This window comes from Pseudophryne corroboree, chromosome 5 (assembly GCF_028390025.1).
Source record: "Pseudophryne corroboree isolate aPseCor3 chromosome 5, aPseCor3.hap2, whole genome shotgun sequence".
Taxonomy (NCBI): Eukaryota; Metazoa; Chordata; class Amphibia; order Anura; family Myobatrachidae; genus Pseudophryne; species Pseudophryne corroboree.
The window spans coordinates 156758028-156784282 of record NC_086448.1 but is presented as its reverse complement, the minus strand read 5'-3'; the positions used below and the strand labels follow the sequence as shown (position 1 = coordinate 156784282).

Sequence of the window (26255 nt, the reverse complement as noted above, 5' to 3'; positions counted from 1 at the left end):
AACCCTAACCTCCCCTCCCACAGACTAACCCTACTTACCCTCCCACAGACTAACCCTAACCTCCCCTCCCACAGACTAACCCTAACCTCCCCTTCCACACCTAAACCCTAACCTCCCCTTCCGCAGACTAACACTACCTATCCTCCCACAGACTAACCCTAACCTCCCCTCCAGCAGACTAACCCTACCTCCCCTCCCACAGACTAACCCTAACCTCCCCTCCCACAGACTAACCCTAACCTTCCCTCCCACAGACTAACCCTAACCTCCCCTCCCACAGACTAACCCTAACATCCCCTCCCACACCTAAACCCTAACCTCCCCTCCCACAGACTAACCCTACCTCCCCTCCCACACCTAAACCCTAACCTCCCCTCCCACAGACAAACCCTAACCTCCCCTCCCACAGACTAACCCTAACCTCTCCTCCCGCAGACTAACCCTACCTCCCCTCCCACACCTAAACCCTAACCTCCCCTCCCACAGACTAACCCTACCTCCCCTCCCACACCTAAACCCTAACCTCCCCTCCCACAGTCTAAGAAAGTCAACATTTCCTAAGCCGAAATTGTGAACATGTTGAAATTCCGAAGATTTTCTACAATGTTGACATCATAACTGTCAACATGGTGGTGTCGGCATTATAATTGTTGACACTGTAAATGTCGACACGATGACTGCATCCCATCTGGTAAAATACCAAACTGACCACAATCACAAACTGGATCTGTGATGACTCACATCAGCCACCGCATTCATAAACTCATGATACCTCACGGTGAGACCATCCTTTCCTGCTAGATTTCTACTGTGACACTTGCCAACAAGTCAGCTTGACATCTTTTATAATCCATCTTCCTGTGCGGAGGAGACATACAGTATGGGAAATCAGTGTCGGACTGAGGCATGAAGGGCCCACTGGGGAAATGCAATGCTAGGGGCCCATGCTTAGAGGTTTGGCTAACCATTAGTGCATGGTCTGAGCCCCTTGATAAATATATATAGTAAATACTGTTAGTGCATGCATAATAATGTACCAGATTAATAACAGAAATGCACTGTAGTGATTACACCTGTGCAGTATAATGTAACATATGTATAATGCATAATTCAAGTGCACAGTCTGGAACCTGATCCCTAGAGGAGGCAGTGGGGCCCACCAGGGTTTTCCCGCTGTACCCCTGTAGGCCAGTCCAACCCTGTGGCCACTGTGTGCTGGGGAATTAATCCCCATCATCGGCAGTGTGCATTATCTACACTGGAGTCACACAGTTAAACTACGTGTGAGCAGCCTATCATATAATAGCCATTTTTTGATCATTGGCTCTCCATGGATCAGTCATTATCCATGCTACAGGACATTATCCATTACTAATCAGAGAGAATTAAGGAACTTTATATGCTGAGCAGTCATGCTTTATGTCGCAGGGCATTGCATTGACATCAGATCACTGCTGTTTTTAATGGTTGTTTGTCTTGTTATTTTGTGCAGTATGCAATTGTTTGACTCCGGGAGTCGTATTTTATTGTCATTTTATACCAGTAAGGCTAATTTGCATTTGGAATAATGTGGTGTACAGTATCATTAATTATATATTATTGTAAGGAACGTCAGCTCTCCCTTGTTTTATTCTTACATTTGGAAGAGTTTACCCATTAATGGTTATTGTGCATTTAAATGAAGCATATTTTGCCAAAAGTAAGCTGCGGTATATAGTATAATATTTCTTCTTTATCTCTGTACAAGTTAAGAATAAGATAGTCGTTCAGTTAAATATTATAGAAATGTGAGATCAGAGTTCTTTAAATTTGCTTTGATAATACATAAAACAATTACACTTACATAGGGAACAACTGTTCTAAAATGCACTTAAGATATCAATATCTTAAAACAATTACAATCGACACTTAAGATATCAATATCTTAAAACAATTACAATCGACGTTTGTAGACAATTCCTGAATAATGAATGTTTTGAATGTAATTGCTGAAGTATACCTATACTGTACATGAAACTATTATTATATATTAGAGCACAACAAATGACCAAAGAGGCAGAATCAGTCTATATTCTAGTAGTTTAAAAAGAAGAATGACCACTTCCGCTCTGGCTTTAAGAATATGGGGCGAGATATAATGAAGTCTGAGTTAGGCGGCCGTGCGGGATGCCGGCTGAGCTCGGATGTTTTCTTAAAGGGGCAATCATGTACAAGGCATGATTTAGCCTTTATACATGATTGCCCCTTTAAAAAAAAGTCTGAGTTTGGCCGGGATCCCGTGCGGCCATTGAACTCGGACTCCATTACATCCGGGCCATGATATCAAAGAAAAATAAGAATTTACTTACCGATAATTCTATTTCTCGTAGTCCGTAGTGGATGCTGGGGACTCCGTCAGGACCATGGGGAATAGCGGGCTCCGCAGGAGACAGGGCACATCTAAAAAGCTTTTTAGGTCACATGGTGTGTACTGGCTCCTCCCCCTATGACCCTCCTCCAAGCCTCAGTTAGGTACTGTGCCCGGACGAGCGTACACAATAAGGAAGGATCTTGAATCCCGGGTAAGACTCATACCAGCCACACCAATCACACCGTACAACTTGTGATCTGAACCCAGTTAACAGTATGATAACAAAACGAAGTAGCCTCTGAAAAAATGGCTCACAACAATAGTAATAACCCGATTTTTGTAACAATAACTATGTACAAGCATTGCAGACAATCCGCACTTGGGATGGGCGCCCAGCATCCACTACGGACTACGAGAAATAGAATTATCGGTAAGTAAATTCTTATTTTCTCTAACGTCCTAGTGGATGCTGGGGACTCCGTCAGGACCATGGGGATTATACCAAAGCTCCCAAACGGGCGGGAGAGTGCGGATGACTCTGCAGCACCGAATGAGAGAACTCCAGGTCCTCTTTAGCCAGAGTATCAAATTTGTAAAATTTTACAAACGTGTTCTCCCCTGACCACGTAGCTGCTCGGCAAAGTTATAATGCCGAGACTCCTCGGGCAGCCGCCCAGGATGAGGCCACCTTCCTTGTGGAATGGGCATCTACATATTTCGGCTGTGGCAGGCCTGCCACAGAATGTGCAAGCTGAATTGTACTACAAATCTAGCGTGCAATAGACTGCTTAGAAGCAGGAGCACCCAGCTTGTTGGGTGCATACAATATAAACAGCAAGTCAGACTTTCTGACTCCAGCCGTCCTAACTATATATATATATATATATATATATTTTTAGGGCCCTGACAACGTCTAGTAACTTGGAGTCCTCCAAGTCCCCAGTAGCCGCAGGCACCACAATAGGTTGTTTCAGGTGACAACGCTGACACCCCTTTAGGAAGAAACTGGAGACGAGTCCCAGTTCTGCCCTGTTCAAATGGAAAATTCTAATATGGGCTTTTGTAAAACAAAACCGCCCATTCTTTTTGACAATCGCCTGGCCGAGGCCAGGACTAACAACATGGTCACTTTCCATGTGAGATATTGGTCAACAGCATGGTCACTTTCCATGTGAGATATTTCAAATCCACAGATTTGAGCGGTTCAAACCAATATGATTTTAAGGAATCCCAACACTATGTTGAGATCTCACGGTGCCCCTAGAGGCACAAAAGAACTGTATATGGAATACACCCTTTACAATCTGGACTTCAGGAACTGAAGTCAATTTTTTCTGGAAGAAAATCTACAGGGCCGAAATTTAAATCTTAATGAACCCCAATTTGAGACTCAAAACACTCCTATTTTCAGAAAGTGCAGAATCGACCTAGTTGAATTTCCTTCGTGGAGCCTTCCTGGCCTTACCCACGCAACATATTTTCACCACATGTGGTGATGACGTTGTGCGGTCACCTCCTTCCTGGCTTTGACCAAGGTAGGTATGACCTCTTATGGAATGCCTTTTTCCCTTCAGAATCCGGTATTCAACCGCCATGCCGTCAAACGCAGCCGCGGTAATTCTTGGAAAAGACATGGTACTTGCTGAAGCAAGTCCCTTCTTAGCTCCCCAGGCCCTTAGTCCTCTGTGAGCATCTCTTGAAGCTCCGGGTACCAAGTCCCTCTTGGCCCATCCGGAGCCACTAGTATAGTTCATACTCCTCTATGTCTTATAATTCTCAATACCTTGGTTATGAGAAACAGAGGAGGGAACCCATACACTGACTGGTACACCCACGGTGTTACCAGAACATCCACAGCTATCGCCTGAAGGTCTCATGACCTGGCGGAATACCTGTCCCGTTTTTCGGGCGGGACGCTATCATGTCCACCTTTGGTCTTTGCCAACGGTCCACAATCATGCTGAAAAACTTCCCTATGAAGTTTCCACTCTCCCGGGTGGAGGTCATGCCTGCTGAGGAAGTCTGCTTCCCAGTCGTCCACTCCCGGAAAGAACACTGCTGACAGTGCTATCACATGATTTTCCGCCTAGCGAAAAATCCTTGCAGTTTTGTCACTGCCCTCCTGCTTCTTGTGCCGCCCTTTCTGTTTACGTGGGCGACTGCCGTGATGTTATCCCACTGGATCAATACCGGCTGACCTTGAAGCAGAGGTCTTGCTAAGTTTAGAGCCTTATAAATTTGCTCTAAGCTTATTTATGCAGAGAGAATTCTCCAGACTTAATCACACTTCCCTGGAAATTTTTTCCCTGTGTGACTGTTCTCCAGCCTCTCAGGCTGGCCTCCGTGGTCACCGGCATCCAATCCTGAATGCCAAATCTGCGGCCCTCTAGAAGATGAGCACTCTGTAATCACCACAGGAGAGACACCCTTGTCCTTGGATATAGGGTTATCCGCTGATGCATCTGAGGATGCGATCCGGACCATTTGTCCAGCAGATCCCACCGAAGAGTTCTTGCGGGAAATCTGCCGAATGGAATTGCTTCGTAATAAGCCACCATTTTTACCAGGACTCTTGTGCAATGATGCACTGACACTTTTCCTGGTTTTAGGAGGATCCCGATTAGCTCGGAGAACTCCCTGGCTTTCTCCACTGGGAGAAACACGTTTTTCTGGACTGTGTCCAGAATCATCCCTATGAACAGTAGACGTGTCATCGGAAAAAGCTGCGATTTTGGAATATTTAGAATCCACTCGTGCTGACGTAGAACTACTTAAGATAGTGCTACTCCGACCTCCAACTGTTCTCTGGACCTTGCCCTTATCAGGAAAGCGTCCATGTTTCCTTTTAAGAAAAATCATCATTCCGGCCATTACCTTGGTAAAGACCCGGGGCGCCGTGGACAACCCAAACGGCAGCGTCTGAACTGATAGTGACAGTTCTGTACCAGGAACCTGAAGTACCCTTGGTGAGAAGGGCAAATTTGGACCTGTAGGTAAGCGTCCCTGATATCCAGTGACACCATATCGTCCCCTTCTTCCTGGTTCGCTATCACTGCTCTGAGTGACTCCATCTTGATTTGAACGCTTGTATGTAAGTGTTCAAATATTTCAGATCTCACCGAGCCGGTTGGCTTCAGTACCACAATATAGTGTGGGATACTACCCCCTTCCATGTTGTAAGAGGGGTACTTTGATTATCACCTGCTGGGAATACAGCCTGTGAATTGTGTGAGGGGGAGATGTCTCGAATTTCCAATGTACACCTGGGATACTACATGTAGGATCCCGGAGTTCCCTTGCGAGTGAGCCCCCTGCGTACTGAAACTCTTGAGATGACCCCCTACCGCACCTGAGTCCGCTTGTACGGCCCCAGCGTTATGCTGCGGACTTGGCAGAAGCTGTGAGGGGCTTCTGTTCCTGGGAATGGGCTGCTTGCTGCAGTCTTCTTCCCTTTCCTCTACCCCTGGGCAGATATGACTGGCCTTTGCCCGCCTGCCCCTATGGGGACGAAAGGACTGAGACTGAAAAGACTGTGTCCTTTTTTGCCGATATGTGATTCGGGGTAACAAAAAGTGGATTTTTCAGCTGTTGCCATGGCCACCAGGTCCGATGGACCGCCCCTTTATACGGCAATACTTCCACATGCCGTCTGGAATCTGCCTCACCTGACCACTGTCGTGTCTTCGTCTGGCAGATATGTAAATCACATTTACTCTTGATGCCAGAATGCAAATATCCCTCTGCGCATCACGCATATATAGAAATGCATCCTTAAAATGCTCTATAGTCAATAAAATCTTGTCCCTGTCAAGGGTATCAAAATTTTCAGTCAGGAAATCCGACCAAGCCCCCTCAGCGCTGCACATCCAGGCTGAGGCGATTGCTGGTCGTAGTATAACACCAGTATGTGTGTATATACTGTCATGATATTTTTCAGCTTCCTATCAGCTGGCTTCTTGAGGGCGGCCGTATCTAGAGACGGTAACGGCATGTTTTTATAAGCGTGTGAGCGCCTTATCCACCCTAAGGTGTGTTTCCCAACTCGCCCTTACTTCTGGCGGGAAAGGGTATACCGCCCATAACTTTCTATCGGAGGAACCCCACGTATCATCACACACTTCATTTAATTTATCTGATTCAGGCAAAACTACAAGTAGTTTATTCACACCCTACAAAATACCCTTATTTGTGGTACTTGTAGTATCAGAAATATGTAACAGCTCCTTCATTGCCCTTAACATGTAACTCGTGGCCCTAAAGGAAAATTACGTATGTTTCTTCACCGTCGACACTGGGGTCAGTGTCCATGTCTGTGTCTGTCGACCGACTGAGGTAAATGGGCGTTTTTACAAGCCCCTGACGGTGTCTGAGACGCCTGGACCGGTACTAATTTGTCCGCCGGCCATCTCATGTCGTCAACCGTCTTGCAGCGTGTTGACATTATCACGTAATTCCATAAGTAGACCATCCATTCCGGTGTCGACTCCCTAGAGAGTGACATCAACATTACAGGCAATTTGCTCCGCCTCCTCACCAACATTTTCCTCATACATGTCGACACACACGTACCGACATACAGCACACACACAGGGAATGCTCTGATAGAGGACAGGACCCACTAGCCCTTTGGGGAGACAGAGGGAGAGTTTGCCAGCACACACCAAAAGCGCTATAATGTATATAACAACCCTAGAAGGTGTTGTTTCTATATATGCGCTCTTAATATATCATTATATCGCCAATTTATGCCCCCCTTCTCTTTTAACCCTGTTTCTGTAGTGCAGTGCAGGGGAGAGTGGGAGCCTTCCTCACCAGCGGAGCTGATCAGGAAAATGGCGCTGAGTGCTGAGGAGAATAAGCTCCGCCCCCTTTTCGGCGGGCTTTTCCTCCCGGTTTTTTAATAACTGGCCTGGGTTAAAATACATACATATAGCCTTAATGGCTATATGTGATGTATTTATTTGCCAAATAGGTATTTATATTGCTGCCCAGGGCGCCCCCAGCAGCGCCCTGCACCCTCCGTGACCGTGTCAGTGAGCCGTGTGACAACAATGGCGCACAGCTGCAGTGCTGTGCGCTACCTCTCTGAAGACTGTGAAGTCTTCTGCCGCCTGTTTCCGGACCTCCGTTCCGCCGTCTTTCTTCAGCGTCTGTAAGGGGGATCGGCGGCGCGGCTCCGGGACGAACCCCAGGCTGACCTGTGTTCCGACTCCCTCTGGAGCTCAGTGTCCAGTAGCCTAAGACTTCAATCATCCTGCACGCAGGTGAGTTGCCAGTCTCTCCCCTAAGTCCCTCGTTGCAGTGATCCTGTCGCCAGCAGGAATCACTGATTAGAAACCTAAAAAAAAACTTTACTAAATAGCTCCTTAAGAGAGCCATCCAGTTTGCACCCTTCTCGGACGGGCACAAAAACCTAACTGAGGCTTGGAGGAGGGTCATAGGGGGAGGAGCCAGTACACACCATGTGACCTAAAAAGCTTTTTAGATGTGCCCTGTCTCCTGCGGAGCCCGCTATTCCCCATGGTCCTGACGGAGTCCCCAGCATCCACTAGGACGTTAGAGAAATGTAATTTTGAATGCACCAATCCTTTTGCAGTCTTTTAAAGTCACCAGCATAGCCCCATTTACATGATAGCTAATGTAATTTAAAAAAATTGGTAATGCTATGACATCTTAAGCGGTGAGTAATGGGATATGGTTTAAGATTCTGAACACATGCACAATTAGTATAATGGTAAGCATTAATTCCTCACAGCCAGCGGGTACTCAAATTTAGTAGGGGGGCCGCCGCTAACCCTGTGTCTGGAAATGAGATGGTCAGCTCCATGTCATGGCACCTGCACAATGGTGCCGGGACCAGCACATGCGCAGAGTAGCAGCTACGCATGCGCAAACCCCTGGCTTCTATGGACTGCAGCGGCTGCAGCTCATGGAAGCCAGATCGGATTGGGCTGCGCCAAAGGCAAGGGGTGGCTTCCTAGAGGAGGAAGCCTATCACAGTCCGGTCTGGCAGTCCCAGAGGGAGGAAACACCTCCCAATGGGACTGCCTTGTGCGTCTGTGACTGACAAGTAGGACTTCCAATAGGAAGTCACTGCCAGTCACAGTGAAGCCAGTGCAGTCACAGAATGCATCTGGCTTTACTGACACTGAGCTGAGTTGGTAAAATCCGCCATTACTCACAGCACTGAGGTCTTGGGTACTATTCCCACCAAAGCACTTTGTGGAGTTTATATGTTTGTGTTTGCATGGGTTTTCTCCCACAATCCAAAAACATACTTGTACGCTAAATGGATTAGGCCAAAAATTAACCCTAGTGTACATGTAGTAGGGACTGTAGATTGCAAGCTGCACTGGGGCAGGGATTGATGTGAATAACTTAATTATTCTTTGTAAAGTTCTTTGTAACATGTGTGCACTATAATACTGTTAGTAATGAAAATGTATTATTTTTGCAAGTGTAAAAAAAAAACATTAAAAAGTTGGGATGTACAGTAGGACTTAAACAGCAGCACAAACCAAACAATGTTACAGTAAGTAGATATAACAAATTAGTTAAACCAAGGCAGAAACAAACATCATTTGACATAAGTGAAAAATAAAAACTTACTATCATCTTTGATGAAATCCTCATAAGATGACCAGGTAGAGTTCTCCATTTCCCAAGACAAGCTTTGAGATATTGTTTTGTTATAGTCAATGAAATCTCGAACGCATTTTTGTTTTAAATGGCCCATAAAGAGTTGCAGCCCTATCAGGGCAAAGACGCTCAAACAGAAAACCGTCAAGATCATAACATCCGCAAGCTTCCTTACTGACTGGATGAGAGCTCCGACAATGGTCTTCAGTCCTGTGGAGAACACCAGCAATAAGATACAAGCTAGAGCAGAAGCACAGAACACAACACAGCAAAGTTGCTACATTGTGCGTTGTACATCTTGTGCAAGTTGTAAGAGCAATTCGCCTAGGTGTTCCATGTTAGAGCACAGTGTCAAGATTATTATACTACCCTTATATCTCTGAGGTGTCTGCAGTAGGGATATGTTATTCCGTACAATACACAATTGTTTCAAATTAATACTGGAAAGAGGACTATTTTGAAGATGCAGTTTGTAACATGCTGCATGCAATGAAAAGGGTTCTGCACAGTGGCAGACCTTATTTATGGGCAGCACCATCTACCCCCCCCCCCCCCCCCCCCCAAGAGAATCCACCACCACAATGACTGCACTGGCAGTGCAGTGGCTTCCCATTAGAAGTACTTTCTGCTAATCACAACTTGCCCGGCAGGCCCAGTAGGAGATGTTGCTGGTCCGGACAACCATAGCCGGGAGCACTTCCAATGGGAAGCCTCTCCCCTGCTATCACGCCAGCCCTATCTGGCTTCTAGGAACTGCAGTTGATGCAGTCCCTAGAAGCTGGCTGGCTTGTTAATTTGCGTGCATGCGCGGGATTGTGACATTTACAGATCCCCCAGCCACACAGGTAAGGAGCTGCGTCTGGTCCTGCACATTAGGAAAACATATACCTCCTCCCTATTTTTCTACACAAATAGAGCAGGATTAATTAAGGGCAGTGTCTCCAAAACTCAGGGCAGGATTAGTTAAGGACAGTATTTCCCAAACTCAGCCTCATGGACCCCGTAACAGGGCTTGATTTCCAGATCTTCTAGTTGGTGCACAGGTGTATTCATTTCTGGATGACACATGTGCAGCTAAAGATGTGTCCTCATATTCTCTTGCAGCAGTATCGTCCAACAGCCTTTCTCGGTGCGCCCAGGTTCCGTGCGACTAGGCTGGCGCCGAGCTTCTTTTCACTTGATATGCACCTAATACCCCTTTTCCACTAACTCCTTAAAACTAGAGATGAGCGGATTCGGTTTTACTCGGATTTACTCGGTTCTCAAAACGTCATCTGATTGGCTATCCAAAACACGTGACATCCGTGAGCCAATAAGATGCCGTTTTGAGAACCGAGTAAATCCGAGTAAAACCGAATCTGCTCATCTCTACTTAAAACACGGGTAAATGCGCGGGGGCGCGCATTTACCCGTGTTTTTCCCTAGTGGAAACGGGTCCCCCGGCAAATTCCCGTATCAAGTGATCCGGGAATCCTACCCGGGTAGCTAGCTGGGTTGAACAAGTGTTCAACCCGGCTAGCTGTCTAGTGTGAACGGGAGCCGTGTTGAGGCGACACGGGTCCCGTTCACAGTGTATAGGTAGGGCGGCGCTGGGAGATCATGTGATCTCCCAGCGCCGCCCCTGCCGCGTCACTAGCAGCGTCACCAACCCGGCAATATGCCGGGTTGGTGATCGCTGCTGAAAGGGGGCTGTAGCACGGGTCGCAGCCGTGTCAGGCGACACGGCTGCGACCCGTGCTTATAGTGGAAAAGGGGTATTAGTCACACAGATTAAACAATCGGGTGCAAGTACTGTCACCTATTGTACAACGTTTGATTTATTGTCTTGCTTCAGAATCATAAATATATATTTAAAAAAAAAAACAATTGATGAAACAAAACTTCTTGAGACTACACTGATTAATTTGATATGCGACACATGTACCGCTCCATAGGAAGTGCTACGATGCAGCAGCTGGGGCTTCTCACACCAAGTACCGCTGTGTGTCATCTGTGACTTTTCACATATTTCCAATTAATTCCGAAAGTTAAAGAGAGAGCCCGGTGTCTCTGGTACAGACTGAATGGTGTTTTACTGCATCTGAGATGTGAATAAGATGCAAATTCAAAGAAAATTTCACTATGCGTCACTACTCGGGGCGGCTCAGTCACGTGGGTCGTCTCACACCGCATTGCGTATTGAGGCAAGGTGTATGAGGACACATATGAAATTATTTCAATGCAACAATGAGGAGCTCTGTAAAACATGCACTGCTTGGTTCCCTAAGGACCAAGTTTGTGAAAAATACTGATTAAGGAGGTTTTGTCCAAAGTGGAAATATGTTTTCATTTTAACTTAAACTCAACACTAAAAATTACATGGCATCAATTCAAAATAGCCATAGATTCATGCATGTGTTGTGCCAAATTCCAGATCAAGATCGATAGAGATCAGGGGAAAACAAACTAGGTCAGACATTGACAGTGATCTAATAACACAACCCGTTGACACAGTCAGAATTTATTTAAGGTAATTGCTAATAGCATCAAAATTCTGAAATAATATTGTAAACACACACACACATAAAAAAATACACAGGAAAACAGGAATGAGATCTTTGAACCATAAAAGTTCAGAGAATCAGAGAATCTCTTCCCACAGGAGGAGAGAAATGCCATCAGCTATGTGGGAATAGACAAGGGAAAAACTTTCATTTCAATTAATATATTCTAAACCATCAAATTAAATAAAAATCCCTTATCTTGATGTAACCAATAAATCTCAGGCATTTGGTGGTATAGATCTCATATCTGTATTGCTGAAATTAATAAAAATACAAAACATCAGATTTACACACTACTATACACACACACACACACACACTCAGACGTTGAGACTGTACTACCACTGTAGTGGGAAATTTAAAGTGCTTACACAGTTTACAAAATAAACTGGTTGGGATGGGTTTGTCTGATTAACAGTTTCCTTCTGGTTTGAGCTATGACTAGGTGTGTGTTTTAAATTGAATACACAAAGAATTATTAAAGTGAATTGTTATCTGGCTGCACCTTCTTCTATGGGCAATCCTTGTTTAAGGAATGTAAAAGTATCTAGGAAACAAGGGAGGACACTATAAACTACACAGGGTGATTGAGAGAGAGCGAGAGAGTGCGAGAGAGAGAGCAGGGCGTTAGGTACAGACACACAGTGAAAGTGTGAAGTTACAGTAGGAGCTGATGAGCCTGTTAGATAAGTCCATAACAAAAAGTGTAACATATTGACCTCTAGCAGATGATTTATGCCTTCTAATTAGTGTCTTAATTAAGCTGTCACACTAAAATAAAAGATATGACATAAGTAAAGCTTTCTGTGCCACCCTCTGTTGCTTCTTTAACTAAAACTGTATTGCCACTTTGGAAAAAAAAAATCTATAAGGTGGCTGCCCCCATCAGAGAGCACAGGTGGATGCAGATAGCAATAATTTAGCCAAAACCGAGCTGGAATACCATACAAAAGATCACCAGCCCCACCGACACCTCACTTTCCCTGGAAACTTGTCTCCGCCTCGGGAGAATTGGCACCTTAGGAAAACATTTTCCAAGTGGTCGTGCTGCTTTACTTTAGGCTCTAGATCAATTCTGTGTGGAACTGAGTAGATATTAGTTTTAATAAAACAAAGAAGGTACTGACACAACATAGGTACATATTTACCTTTAGGACTTATGGTAGATTGACTTTATTTAAAAGTAGGTGTTTGTTTTTATCTGGACCTCATTACATAAAATAAGCAACTCCTCTTTATAACAAGTGAATACTGGGAAAGTTTTTTTGAGGCATAACAGGGACTAGGCAAACTGTAGGGACATTCTACTATGTTTGGTGTGCATGACAATAAATATACGATGCAAAGATTGGGTTCCCTAAATTAAATCCTGCACAATCAGTTGCACTTGTTTTTTTTATTCAATTCTATTAAAGAGCCACCACCCATGCATACAGACGGACATCTGAGATTCAATATAAGATTACGTTACAGACTTTAACATTGGTCAATTCTTAATAAGTGTAAAGAAATAATCAGATTTACGTGAAGCTGGATTAGCACACACCAAAGTGAAAATAATATAGTTAATAGAAGGAATACCAAAATGATCATTTAAAAACAAACAAACAAAAAAAAACATTTATAAACATGCAACACGGAGCAGAGAATCACAGAAGCCAAGATCACTCTCTACAACAAAGCATCCAAAGAATAACATTTGTCTTTGAGGTTTATCTAGATAATTCTAAACAGACATTGGCAATGTATACCAAGTACAAAATCTACAATTTAAATTCTAAAAATTTAGAGTAAGAGTACATTGGAAAAGTTCCTTTAATAGGTGATCAGAAATTCAGAACAGGTAGAGGCCATATTTCTTTCTGGCAGACAGTCAAACATGGACTTTCCATTTGCCATGTGATACTTATACAGTAAGTGTTATATGCTCTCAGTGAAGCTAATTCCACTTACAACAGTATTCCTGGTTCTCAAATGACTGCCTTCAATAGTTGAAAACAGGATTATTCCCTTATGAGCTCAGGTGATACTGCTAGATTGTCTCTCCCTTGTATTGACTGATCCAACTTCTTTTTGTGACAGTGTGACAGGAGGAAAATAAACACATCTTGAATGGCTTTGGTTGAGGCATTAGTATTGTGTATGAAACTGATGTTGATAAATTGGCATAATAATAATGTTATGTACTGTAAGTATATAGTGCTTATCTCCAATAGGATGCAAGGAGCTTTACAGATACTATGAACATAATACAGGAGTTTGGATACCACCAAACGTGGGGGATGCAAACCAATATTCATGTCCAACAATGAGCCCTTTTAAATGTATAGAATAATTTTTGGGGATGCTCAGAGCCACTAGAACGCTGGAGTGCCCGGGCATTGAAGGGGGCATGGCCAAGACAGGGAGTCATGGTCACGCCCCCTCCAGGAAAAAAAATAGTGGGAAATACTATCCATGACACTGGGAAGTAGGGAGGCACATTGCAATGGGAGACTTTAGCCTGGGTCAACTCTGGGCCCCTCTAACAGGCCTGGGCTCAGGTAATTAGTACCCGGTCCGCTCCTTTTGGCACCCCTGGGGATGGTTGAAATCTGGTCATCAGTTAACTGTTATCAGCCCATGTGTTTCGTTACTTGCTTATAGGACCTCAATTTGGCCTATGTGTCACCTGCACTATACCTACTTTTTGTCTGCGCTGGAGATCAAAAAAGTTCTGGTAAAAAATGGGATAGTTTCTGTACAGGGAGTTACACTGCTTGAGTCATAGGAATAGCAAAGAACTTAGTAAGTTATAAATCCCTTCAGGATTACTTTTGTATCAGTACATACATTTAGGCTGGGTACACACTAGAGCAATATTGCCAAGATTTGCCGTATCGGAATGACAAATTGTGCATATCATCTAGTGTGTCTGCTCCACGGCCCACCAGAACATATCATGTGTGACCCGGTACTTTATAATTAAGGGAGGAATGAGATGTCATTCCATCGTTCATTACATCTTGTGTACCGGCAATGTTGCATGGTCCGGATCGAAGGGTATTCATCCCAACCATCTGCAAGATTGCCGGTCAGCCTTAGTTACAGTCCACCAGCAGATATTTTCACCTGACTTCTTGCAATAGATTTTTAATAATTACTTTTCACTGAATTTCTTTTATTAAGTTATATGACATCATAAATCACACAAATCACACCCCTTTCATATCACACAAATAACCCTGTATATTACCGGGTTGACGCAGGTGCAGTGTGAAAGGGGTATGCTATAATTTCCCAGGTCAACTAACCCGGTTTTTCAACCCAGGAATAAATCAGGGTTATTCCCGGAATGAAGTGCAGTGTTAACGGTTTGCCGGGTTGATGCAACCCAGGACCCATTCACACTATAGGGAGAGGTGGCGCAATAGGGACAGGAAGCACTTGGAGATGATCTGATCTCCTGGGGCCACCTCCGCACACATCACCAACCTGGCAATATACCGGGTTGGTGCCGCCAGTCTGAAAGGGGTCTCAAGCGGGTCACACTCGGGAAGGACCCATGTAGAAGTCCCGGGTGCTATCCACCTTTAGCAATGTGAAAGCGGTATAAGCCAAACCCAGTTAACCACTTAGCTGAGGATTTTTTCCCAAAAACATCGCTCTGAAATGGTCAGGTTTTTTTATGAGTGAATTAGGAGAAGGACATGAATTTAACCCTATCCAAAATGATTCTAGATAAAAAATATATATATTTTTTGGAGGTTTTTTAATCCCCCCCCCCCAACATCGATCAGGAACATCGTGACCATTGGAACATCGAAACATTGCGGCTTTCATTTTGAAAGCCGGGATAGCATTCAGGTACACAGGGGGGGCTTGGGGGGTGTGTGTTAATTTACACTCCCCTGAGGCTGCTATTGCCGTGCTGACTGATCAGCAGTGATCGGCAGCACGGCAATCAGTAGGGGTGAGTGCAGGGAGGCAGAGGGACCTTCTGGTCCCTCTGACAGCAGCAGCGGAGGGAAGTTTCCCTTACCTGCCGCTGCTAACACAGTTTATCTGACTGGTCGCATCCTGTGCTACCAGGTCAGATAAAGCACTTGCAGCGCTTGGTCGCATCTGATGCGACCATGCCAGTCAAGTGGTTAAGACCATTTATCTATTAGCATTAAAATAAACAAGATTAACTTCCGGTTTCATATCTGATGCATGCTTGCATACACAAGACTGAATGCACTTGTGAATGCACCTGAACACACACACACACACACACACACACACACACACACACATATATATTATATACACACACACACACACACACACAAAATGCGGTTCACATGCACTTTAGCATGCATTTTCGATCAGCAGAGAATCGCACAGAATCTTTAATCACCATAGTAACATTATGTATACTTTGATTACATCTATGTCTGACATATGATTGCCAATGTCTGTGTAAGGATGCTTACATACGTTATCATGCAGACCTACCAACACCTTTCCATGCAGGTCAGAAATGTTAATCACTAAGGCTGAATGAGACTTGTCCCCAGAATGTGCTTTAGTCTTGACACAATGTGCCCAACAGAGCTGGTAATGGAGCAGATTCAGAATACAATCATCTTTTTTCCAAACCTACAAGCAGCTAATTATAAAATTAGTGAATAGCAATTATTAGGTGCATATAAGTGCTTTCTAACTGCAGGTTGAAAGGATCAAACCTATAAATATACTGGGACAGAGTTCTTTCTCTTTTTTTTTAAACTTCTGTGTGAAAACATTCCTACTCTGGGGAGCGCAACAGCATCCAAAATCAATTTTGCTGTCAAACTGAGGATAATAGAAGGGAAACTCTGCTGTTTCTCTAGACTTACACTGTGCTCGATTTGTATTCAACGCAGAGGCGGATTTGTTTTATGTTGTATGAAATTACATAGGGACTTTCCTGTCTCACAGTCAGTTATTAGTAAGGAGTCCTTCATTTTGCTAATAGACTCACTAAACACTAGTGTCAGAAAAATTTAAAGAGAACTTAACTTGTGTTCAAGGCTTATACAGTACATCACTTTTATTTCGACTGCCTTATGGTGGAAATAAAGCACACACTGAAACTGGTCTGTTTAGGCCAGGGCTACACTAGCAATAGTGCCCTGGGATCATACATGTGATAGGGTAGTATAGTATACTATACAACCTACAGGACCATTGCATACCTCCCAACATGACCCCCTCCAGGAGGGACACAATGCTCTGCTCCTGAACTTTCCTCTTAATTTGTGATTGCCGGCACCTGTGCTGAAACACCTTTTTTATCCATTAATCTGTTAAACACAGGTGCAGACAATCATAAATAAAGAAAAAAGTCCAGAAGCAGAGCATTGTGTCCCTCCTGGAGAGGGTCATGTTGGGAGCTATGCCATTGGATGAAAACTGACAGCTGAAAAGAGTTGCAAGGCTTCTAACCTATCTAATTATCAGCTGGACACTTGAAGAAATTTGATTTTGTTTAATAAATGCTTTCTAGTGTGTAATATTCCCTAACTTATATTACAAATATAAGAGAATAAAAAAAAACTAGCTAGGAGGCTATTTTCAGACAGTAGAAAGAGATCCTTCTCAACTGTCTAAGGGGTTTATTCATGAAGCAGTAAAAAGAGTGGAGAAGTGAGCCTGTGTAGAAGTAGCCCATGGCAACCAATCAGCTGCTCTGTACAATTGTATAGTATGCAAATTATAAATGTTACTTCAGTGCTGATTGGTTGCCATGGGCAACTTCTCCACTGACTCACTTCTCCACCCTTGTCATCGCTTCACGAATAGACAATTTCTTGTGGAAGGTGGGACTTTGGAGGCATGCCGATAGTGTCACACGCACATAGGTACCTGCCTCCATTAAGTGTGGTAAGTCAAAGGTGTTTTAGGAGGAAGGGAGGTTGTGGCTAATGTTGCACAATGAAAGCACGCCTGATGGGTATGTGCCCACTATGATGCTGCTATGCTTCGCAACGTACCACAGTGATGTCTCCATATCCTAAACCCATGATTCATAACTTTGGGAACTATGGTACTAGAGCCTTCTAATAGAAAGCTCTGTTCAAAGAACAGATGTTATTTTATCTTCTTGCTTTATTAATCTATAATAAAAGGCAGAGAGGAAGGAATGTGAGGCTTTGTGGTGCCCCATCTCCTAGGCAGCACATGTGACCATGAGGATTAATAACAAGATGCTGGCCCATGCACTCACTTTCCCCTACCTGTTATCCTGCCCAGATGAGGCCATGGATAGGAGAATGAGGGACCTATATCCTTATACAGGATCTCTTATCCAAAAATGCATCATCCAGAAAAAAATAAAATGGAAATAACTGCTGATGCTTGGAAAGTATGTCTGATTGCACACGGACATGATGATCAAGTGACGTCTACAGTCATTGTAAAAATAGACAGCAGTCAGTTTCAAATATAATTTGCTACACTTTAGATATGGTGCTATAAATTGCAGGAACCTCCCAAATCCAGAACTACGGGGGTAGCTGAATCAAACCTTCTAAAAAGGATACATAGAGGTGATGCCTGCAGTAACCAATCAAATTCCAGCTATCATTTTATAGAATGTACTAGATGATAGATAGCTAAAATCGGATTTGTCTTCTTTAGAAGGCTGATTAATCTCCCCTTCTGTGTGTAAAAGTGATGTAAAATATTCTATAATTATTGTATTCTGGAATTCTGTAGCATTCATCAATAAGAAAATGTCCAAAATATTCATTTTGCAGACAAGCCTCATTCTCAACATAGAACCATTCCGAAGAATTGCATGGTCAGACATCAGTTGGTTAATTGGAATGGTATGTGGGCTTTCACAAGCAGCCTTAGTGTTTAACCCAATCCTCACCTGGAATGACTGAGATTGTTTTCAATGCTCGAAGTACTCTGAATGTTCTTAAAGCTGACACATTGCCCAGGTCGACAATCTCAGTGGCATATCTGTAATAAGGGAAAGTCACACACAGACAATAGCAAAACACCATCCAACAACGGCAGCAAAAGAAGGAAAACAGGGCACAGACTGAAGCGCTTACAGCAGCCGAGAGCTGGAGAGGTGAAGCGCTCTTACCTGGGACTACCGAAAGAGTTTTCAGAGCTCTCAGTACTCTGAAAGTTCGAATGGCTGAAATATTGGCTAGGTTTAATGAATCTGTTACAAACCTGTAGAACCAAACCATAGTTACTTGGAATCGATGAATCTAAGAAGCCACTGCATGAATGCTGAGACATTGACATAGCAATGTAACCCAGCTGTAAGACAAGATTATCATTATAACAGAAATATTGTGCCTTACGGACAGATTGGGTCGCCTTTATTTACTTTAATCTGGGAAACACGGATACACTATTCTATAAGGTGACCTGAGCTCTGTTGCCTTGCATTAAAACTTAGGGCCTAATTCAGAGTTGATCGCAGCAGCAATTTTGTTAGCAGTTGGGCAAAACCATGTGCACTGCAGGGGGGGGGGGGGGGAGATATAACATTTGCAGAGAGAGTTAGATTTGGGTGGGTTATTTTGTTTCTTTGCAGGGTAAATACTGGCTGCTTAATCTTTACACTGCAATTTAGATTTCAGTTTGAACTCACCACACCCAAATCTATCTCTCTCTGCACATTTTATATCTGCCCCACCTGCAGTGCACATGGTTTTGCCCAACTGCTAACAAATTTGCTGCTGCTATCAACTCTGAATTAGGATCCATGTGTACTGCATGGGAGGGGGGGGGTCAGATATAACATGTGCAGAGAGATTTGGGTGGGGTGTGTTCAAACTGAAATCTAAATTGCAGTGTAAAAGTAAAGCAGCCAGTATTTACCCTAAACAGAAACAAAATAACCCACCCAAATCTAACTCTCTCTGCACATGTTATATCTGCCCCCCCCCCCTGCAGTGCACATGGTTTTGCCCAACTGCTAACAAATTTGCTGCTGCGATCAACTCTGAATTACCCCCTAAGTACAGCAAAAAATAACATATATATGTGTTAGTATAGATGTAAGGGTGCTTGTAGTATAACCAGGTACTGCACTTCTTGAGAGCCAAGTTTACTTGTCATTTTTGGCCCCCATTTCTCAAACATTGGAGAGCGATAAATAGCACAGTAATAAAGTACTAACCAATCATCTCCTAACTGTCATTTTTCAAACACAGCCTTTATCACTCTCCAAAGCTTGATAAATCTGGGCCTTTGTTACATGTTAAGGCTGTGAGCTTCTCAAACACAATTTTCTCAACCCTTTCAAATGACTATATTGGTAAGACTAGTAATTATAGGTAGCTACCTATCCAGGAGATAATGGGAATGGGAAACATTATCAGGACTGGATGTAAGAATATAACTTGTGGCTATATCCTCATTTTCTACTTTGTGATTCTGAAATGTCTCTTCTTATTTAACACAATTTTATATTAGACATTTTGCATTGTGGTAGGTAGTGATAATACTTGTTGTTGTGATTGTCAAAATGTGCTTTAGCTTTTTCTTCATTTTAAGGGACAGAGGGGGACATTTACTAAGCAGTGATAAGGGCGGAGAAGTGAGCCAGTGGAGAACTTGCCCCATCAACCAATCAGCAGCTCTGTAACATTTTATAGTATGCAAATTATAGATGTTACTTCAGTGCTGATTGGTTGCCATGGGCAACTTCTCCACTGGCTCACGTCTCCACTCTTATCACTGCTTAGTAAATTTCCCCCAGAGTGCTTTATACAGTTTGACCTGGCTGTCTTATGAGCCCATATAAAAAATATTATTTAATAAGATAAAGCAAATAATACTGAAATACTCACATTTAGCAATAGGCTCAAGATGAGATGGCACTATCATGATGTCACAATGCCAGTGCATGATGATATCACTGAGCGCAATGGTGTGCCATGGGGAAAAAAAGATCTGAAGTGACTTCTTCACATGTATACAAATATATGGGGATAGTGGCGTTCCACCTTAAAATATAGTATATGAACTCAGAGGCACCCACCATTAATAGTGATTGCCTGGTGGACACACCATGGGGTCTATTCATTATGAAAACTATATTACTAGTGATACCTTAGTTCTGAACTCTCTACGAGTTAGTTGTAAAAATTACGGTAGATCTATTCCTTATTCCTCCTGTGCAAAAATAACACTTCTGAAAAAGCTGCTCTTTCAGCTGAGTTAGCGTTTTGGAAGTTTGGGAGTTTTTGCTTGCTGCTCTGGTCCTCCGATATTCTTTGCAGCAGCATTGATGTGATGTACATGCGCAGTCAGCTGCACGGGTGGTCGAGCTTTCAGTCATACAGGCCCTGCCCCCAGATCTGTTGGTAATTACAAAACTCCGTTCGGATAATGGGGATCCTCGCTGAATGCTGGGACCCAGAGGAAGCTTCAGTAGGGACCGGCGTAGGGTCACAGCAGCTCTGCAAGCATTGCACACAGAGGTCCGACAAAGTAGACAGTGCTGGAGGTGAAGTGGGTACAGTAAGTACACAGGTGGGGGGGGAAATCCCTCTGCTGCACAAGCTGCCATGTAAATGCAGCTCGTGTAGACTATTAAAGGCTGTACGCCATTTCTGGATGGCACACTGTTTCACACAGAATGTCTGAAAAATGGTTTTTCGGAACTTGTTGAATGGCTAAAGTATGGATACTGTGGAAATTATCGGAGAATTGTAACCAGGATAAATCACTGATATCTCTTGCATTACACAGGTACTGAATTGCCCTGACACTTAATTTCTACTAGTAGGTTTACATGCCCACATGTTCCCGATCCTGGCAGTAAAAAAACAGGGGTCCCATCATTTGATGTGGTAGAGTTTATAGTTTCTACATATAGAATCTGACTTTTTGCTACTTTGGAAAGATGGATTAATGTGGATGCAAAAAATAACAAGTATTTATTGGTACTGGATTTTTTTTATACACACATTTACAGTCATTTTACTTCTCTTTCATTTTGGTAATTTTGTTTAGCTTTACCTGCCAGGTTAAAAAAGATAAGCAAACTAATGTTATTTTCTGAAAAAAAAAGTCTTCTGGAAAAAAACAACAACACCACAAGGTATGATTACTGATACTGACTTTGGTACGTGACCGGCCTAAGACGTGCCAAAAATAGGCTCAGCACTAGGTCGAGAAAACCCTCAGTAGCGAATGAGTTAAAGATCCACAATAATTTCTCCTTGTATAAAATAGCTGAATTTACTCTCATGAACAATCATTGCATTGCTTGGAAGGAACTGCACTAAAGTGTGTAATCTGAAGAGAATATTTAAATTTAGACTGATTTCTATGTACTCACAATACAATTATAACTTAATGCAAATTACAAGACTATTTTTTTGTAAATGTGGTAAATCGTCTCTGTGTTCATTCAGCTCTTATGAGTCATAATTCAATAAGACTGAAATGTAACATACAAATATGGGCCGTTTATTAAATAATCTTGCTTCTGGGTCCAGTACATTTATGTTATTTCTATACCCTACATTAATCCAAGTGGCTCCCTCACCCTGTGTAATGTTTAAACAAAGTACATAGGAACAAATCACATTTAAAAACATATTATTATTATTATTAATATATATATATATATATATATTTATTTATATATGATGTGTTTTATTTTACATTTTACACACAACACATTCTGTTGTTTTTTTACATATATATTATCTGCCACTAAATAATACGTATATGTGTATTTAAAATTGCTGGTCTGAGCAATTTTAAAGGGATCAGTTCATCTACTACATGTGTCAATGACAATGTGTGATTGAGGCTGAGGTGGGGAAAATACCATAAATGAGAAAACAACCTGTAGGAGTAGACTAGAAAAAATGGGGACTTGGAGCCTTTGCTATACAGTAGCTGGTATTATAGGACATATGAAATCATATGTAGGGTAAAATGTAATTATTTTTCAACGTACATAGCTTAATGTGGACACGTATTACTGGGAACGGTACACACTGTTAAGGAAATTTTAGAGCAGTCTATTTTTGAAGTGTTTAAGAAATATCTCTTTAAGAATAGTGATTGACAGGTCAGGGCTCTACTGTACAATTTGTATCTATAGCTACAGGTACACTGTACATGGCTATGGACGTCTGCAGGAGAATTCTCCACAATTGGAAGAAGAAAAGAATATAGAACTACGCTGGTCACCTACTACCACAAGTACTGATTTTAACAATAAATTAGGATAAACATTTACATTTTCCAGGATGAAATGCAAGCCTGGTAAATCTATTTATTACCACTGATTCATTCATCTGATGAATTAAACATTTTTTGTAAATTGAGTATCAGTATAACAGTAAATTATAGCCCAATCACTGCTTTGTACATTGCATGCCATGTTATTATTTAACAGACAGCACTATTTCAAATGCCGAATAACAAAAGCAGAGAGCCGGCTTAAAATCAATTTATAGGCTTGTTTTACTAAAGGTTAAACTGACTAGTCTTAACAGTTTTTCAATGAAAATAAAAGCTGAAATATGGATGTTATTGCTACTTCCAATACATGTTCTGTTTATCACACAATGAAATAAGTTCTAAGAGGTCTATTTACTAAGCCTTGGGTGGAGCTAAAGTGGACGGAGTTAAAGTACCAATCAACCAGCTCCTAACTGCCATTTTTCAAACAATGAGGTAACCATAGGGATCATTACTCCCACTCTTATGGGACATGTGACGGTCTATGTACATTGACATTCTAATAAAAGGATTAAACTCTTTAAAAAACTACATAGATAAATATCCTTATACTTCAACCATGCAGCTCATCTGCATGAGCTACAGTTGCTGTCTTGTGTACATTATAATGACCAATAAGAGAAGTCTTAGGGTTAAGAGGATGGGGGTCTACCAAAAAAGAGACATAACATTGTTCAAAATAGGAGTGGCATATCCAAATGTAAAGCCTAATTCAGACCTGATTGCAGCAGCAAAGTTTTCTCTAATGGGCAAAACCATGTGCAGTACAGGTGGGGCAGATGTAACATGTGCGGAGAGAGTTAAATTTTGATGGGGTGTGTTCACACCTTCAGTAATGAAGGTTGTGTTATGCTGTAAGTAAGATCCACAAACTTCATGAGCATTCTGTATGTGCGTCAGTCAGTGGCCCATTCCACAGTGAGGAAATACAGGAGCCAGGGAAAAGCTGCTCACTTTATGATACATATAAATTACACCAAGGGCGTTATGTAATGCCGCCCGAGTACGGTGGGCATGCGGAATGCCGGCCGAACTCTGACTTTTTTTAAAGGGGCAATCACTTACAAGGCATGGTTTTGCCTTGTGATTGCCCCTTTAAAAAAAAGTCTGAGTTCGGCCAGCATACAGCACGGCCGCCGAGCTTGGGTGGTATTAAATACCACCCCTAAAGTCAGGTGATGGACACACACCTTTAGGAGGTCATTAAAAATAATCTCAATAATATTGATTAATTCACGTATTTCCTTTTCTGTATATCTTTACTATATAAATATATATGTATATGTGGCAAATTATTAAATCATAAAAAGCTACACAAAAATCAACCATCACAACATATAAATTTACAAATTCTACTCACGCCATAACAATAACACTGAAGTCCAGCCAGTTCCATGGGTCTCGCAGGAAGGTAAATTCTTTCATACAGAACCCTCTTGCCAGGATTTTTATCATTGATTCAAAAGTGTAAATGCCAGTGAAAGTATACCTGGTTAGAGTGTGTAAGAAGAGGCAAAGTAAAGAACTTGTTTACCTTTGAATTTCGATGAACACCATAACGCGGCTGCCTTCTGGTGCTGTTTCCAGGGAGGCACCAGAGTCTTATTTAATGAGATCCAACAGCATACAGTTCATAATTTAATCTTAAATGCAAATATATAAAGAAAACCTAATTCCTAATCTTAGAAGGTAAAGTACAAATTATGTGAGTAATATAAATAAACCACTGTCGGAAATAGACACCAACCTTTTATAGTTATCTGCTCTTTATGGTTGATTTGTAAATGTTTGGACCCGCGTTCCTTGATCTTGCCTCTCATAGTGTGTAAATGTTGTTTGGCCCAATGAAAGTGTTCAAGCTCACAATGTGCGCAATACTCCTTTTTGACATGAACCAATGATCCAATAGCCAAAGATCCTGTTAGTAAGTTCTATAGGAAATCCAGTTGCCTCTACTTTTCATTTAAGCCCTAGGAAGCCTGTGTCTGGAGTTAACCCTGCAAAGAGCGAGAACTCCTGCTTTCCTGTGTCAGATTATTAATCACTCTGAATTGTATCTAGATCTGGTTATATTTAATTGCACCTACTAATTACTCAGTCACCTTGTTTACCAGTTGTCTTTGTTCAAACTCTAATAAATAGTGGAAAACTGCTCTAATCAAGCTGGTAACAATCCCCAGGTGCTGCGGGAGGGGATTACTCTAGACAAGAAATACAAAAGGGATTTTTCCCACGCACTCTGCTGGCTGTTAGTAAGAAGAACTATATACTATGTAATAATAGGAAATTTAGAGTTCTTCGTTACATATGTTTTGCAAAAGATATGATAAGCCTCCAGGCCACTTCACGGCTGCTCTATTACTGGAGGTCCCTAACTAAGCATAGGTCCAGGGCTTGGACCCCACAAAGTCGGCTCAGGCCCGACCACCCCAGGGCAGCACACCAAACTCTGCCTGCCCTTACCATTGGCTACACTTTGATTATTTGTGTTCTTGTACAAAATATGAACTGTACCAATCTATGTAGACATGCTGCTCATTGGATTCCTATCTTGAACTAGTTTCCTTGCTACCTGGTTCTTGCCAGCAAGATCCTGACAGTCATCTATTTTTCAGTTAATAGGACACAACTTTGCCCCAATCTCAATAATAAAAGTTGGAGAGACGATTGTATGAGCAAGACCCCAATATCAGTTGTAGCCAGGGTAGTTTTAATAAAGGCACAGAAAGACCATCTGTCAAGGGCCCATCGGGAACTTGGGCCCAGCAGTGGGCTTTTATTATAGCCTTCTTGTGTTCTAGGAAGGGAACAAAATACTATTGCCTTCTCTTTCAAACAAGTTGCTAGATAAATATAGTAATTTTATTCTAAACCTGTAATCTAAACCTTCCAACTAGCCATGCCTATCTATAAACAGCTGTACACTGGCTGGGGCTGACAAATCTTGTTTGCTGCCTGCTCTGACCTCTGCCCAAGCATACTATATGTCCCTGGCTGTGCACATCGGTGCACTAATTGCTTTGTTCTCTTAGTATATATTTGACATCATTCTCAATTCCTATTGGTGCAGTGTCTTCCATTTTTCCTGTGTACTAGTGACCATGTTCAGCTCTAAGGGAAAGATGGCTGCAATAGATGTGGCCCATGTCTAGTGTCGTTTTAGTGGCTCTTGGAGTTGTTTAGCATCAAAGCACTTAAATATCTCACCTCTTTCAGTCACTGCAAATCATGATGTGTGGTGTTATCACTGTCATTACTGCACGTCACACACATGTGGCAAGCTGTTTACACTGTACACTAGTTCTTTGTATATAGTTATAATTTAGTAACATAATCTATGAAAAGGTGATAGGCACCATTCAATCCACTGGTGCTAGTGTATTCATAATATAAACTAAAAGATACTATGAGGTAAACTTACTAAAGCTTGTAAAAAAGAGAACTGGTAATGCTGCCCATAGCAACCAATCAGATGCTGT

The 26255-nt window shown here is 42.4% G+C and overlaps 1 protein-coding gene across 1 annotated transcript in view; it reads right to left on the bottom strand.

Moving 5' to 3' along the window:
* Positions 1–26255, bottom strand: part of LOC134927416 (sodium channel protein type 5 subunit alpha-like) — a 782837-nt gene that overhangs the window by 454066 nt on the left and 302516 nt on the right. Inside the window, exons 5-7 of the mRNA XM_063921835.1 lie at positions 24137–24265; positions 18416–18507; positions 8960–9199 (exon numbers count right to left, since the gene is read on the bottom strand). Coding sequence (XP_063777905.1) covers positions 8960–9199; positions 18416–18507; positions 24137–24265 — 461 coding nt within the window. The remainder of the gene's footprint in view (positions 1–8959; positions 9200–18415; positions 18508–24136; positions 24266–26255) is intronic.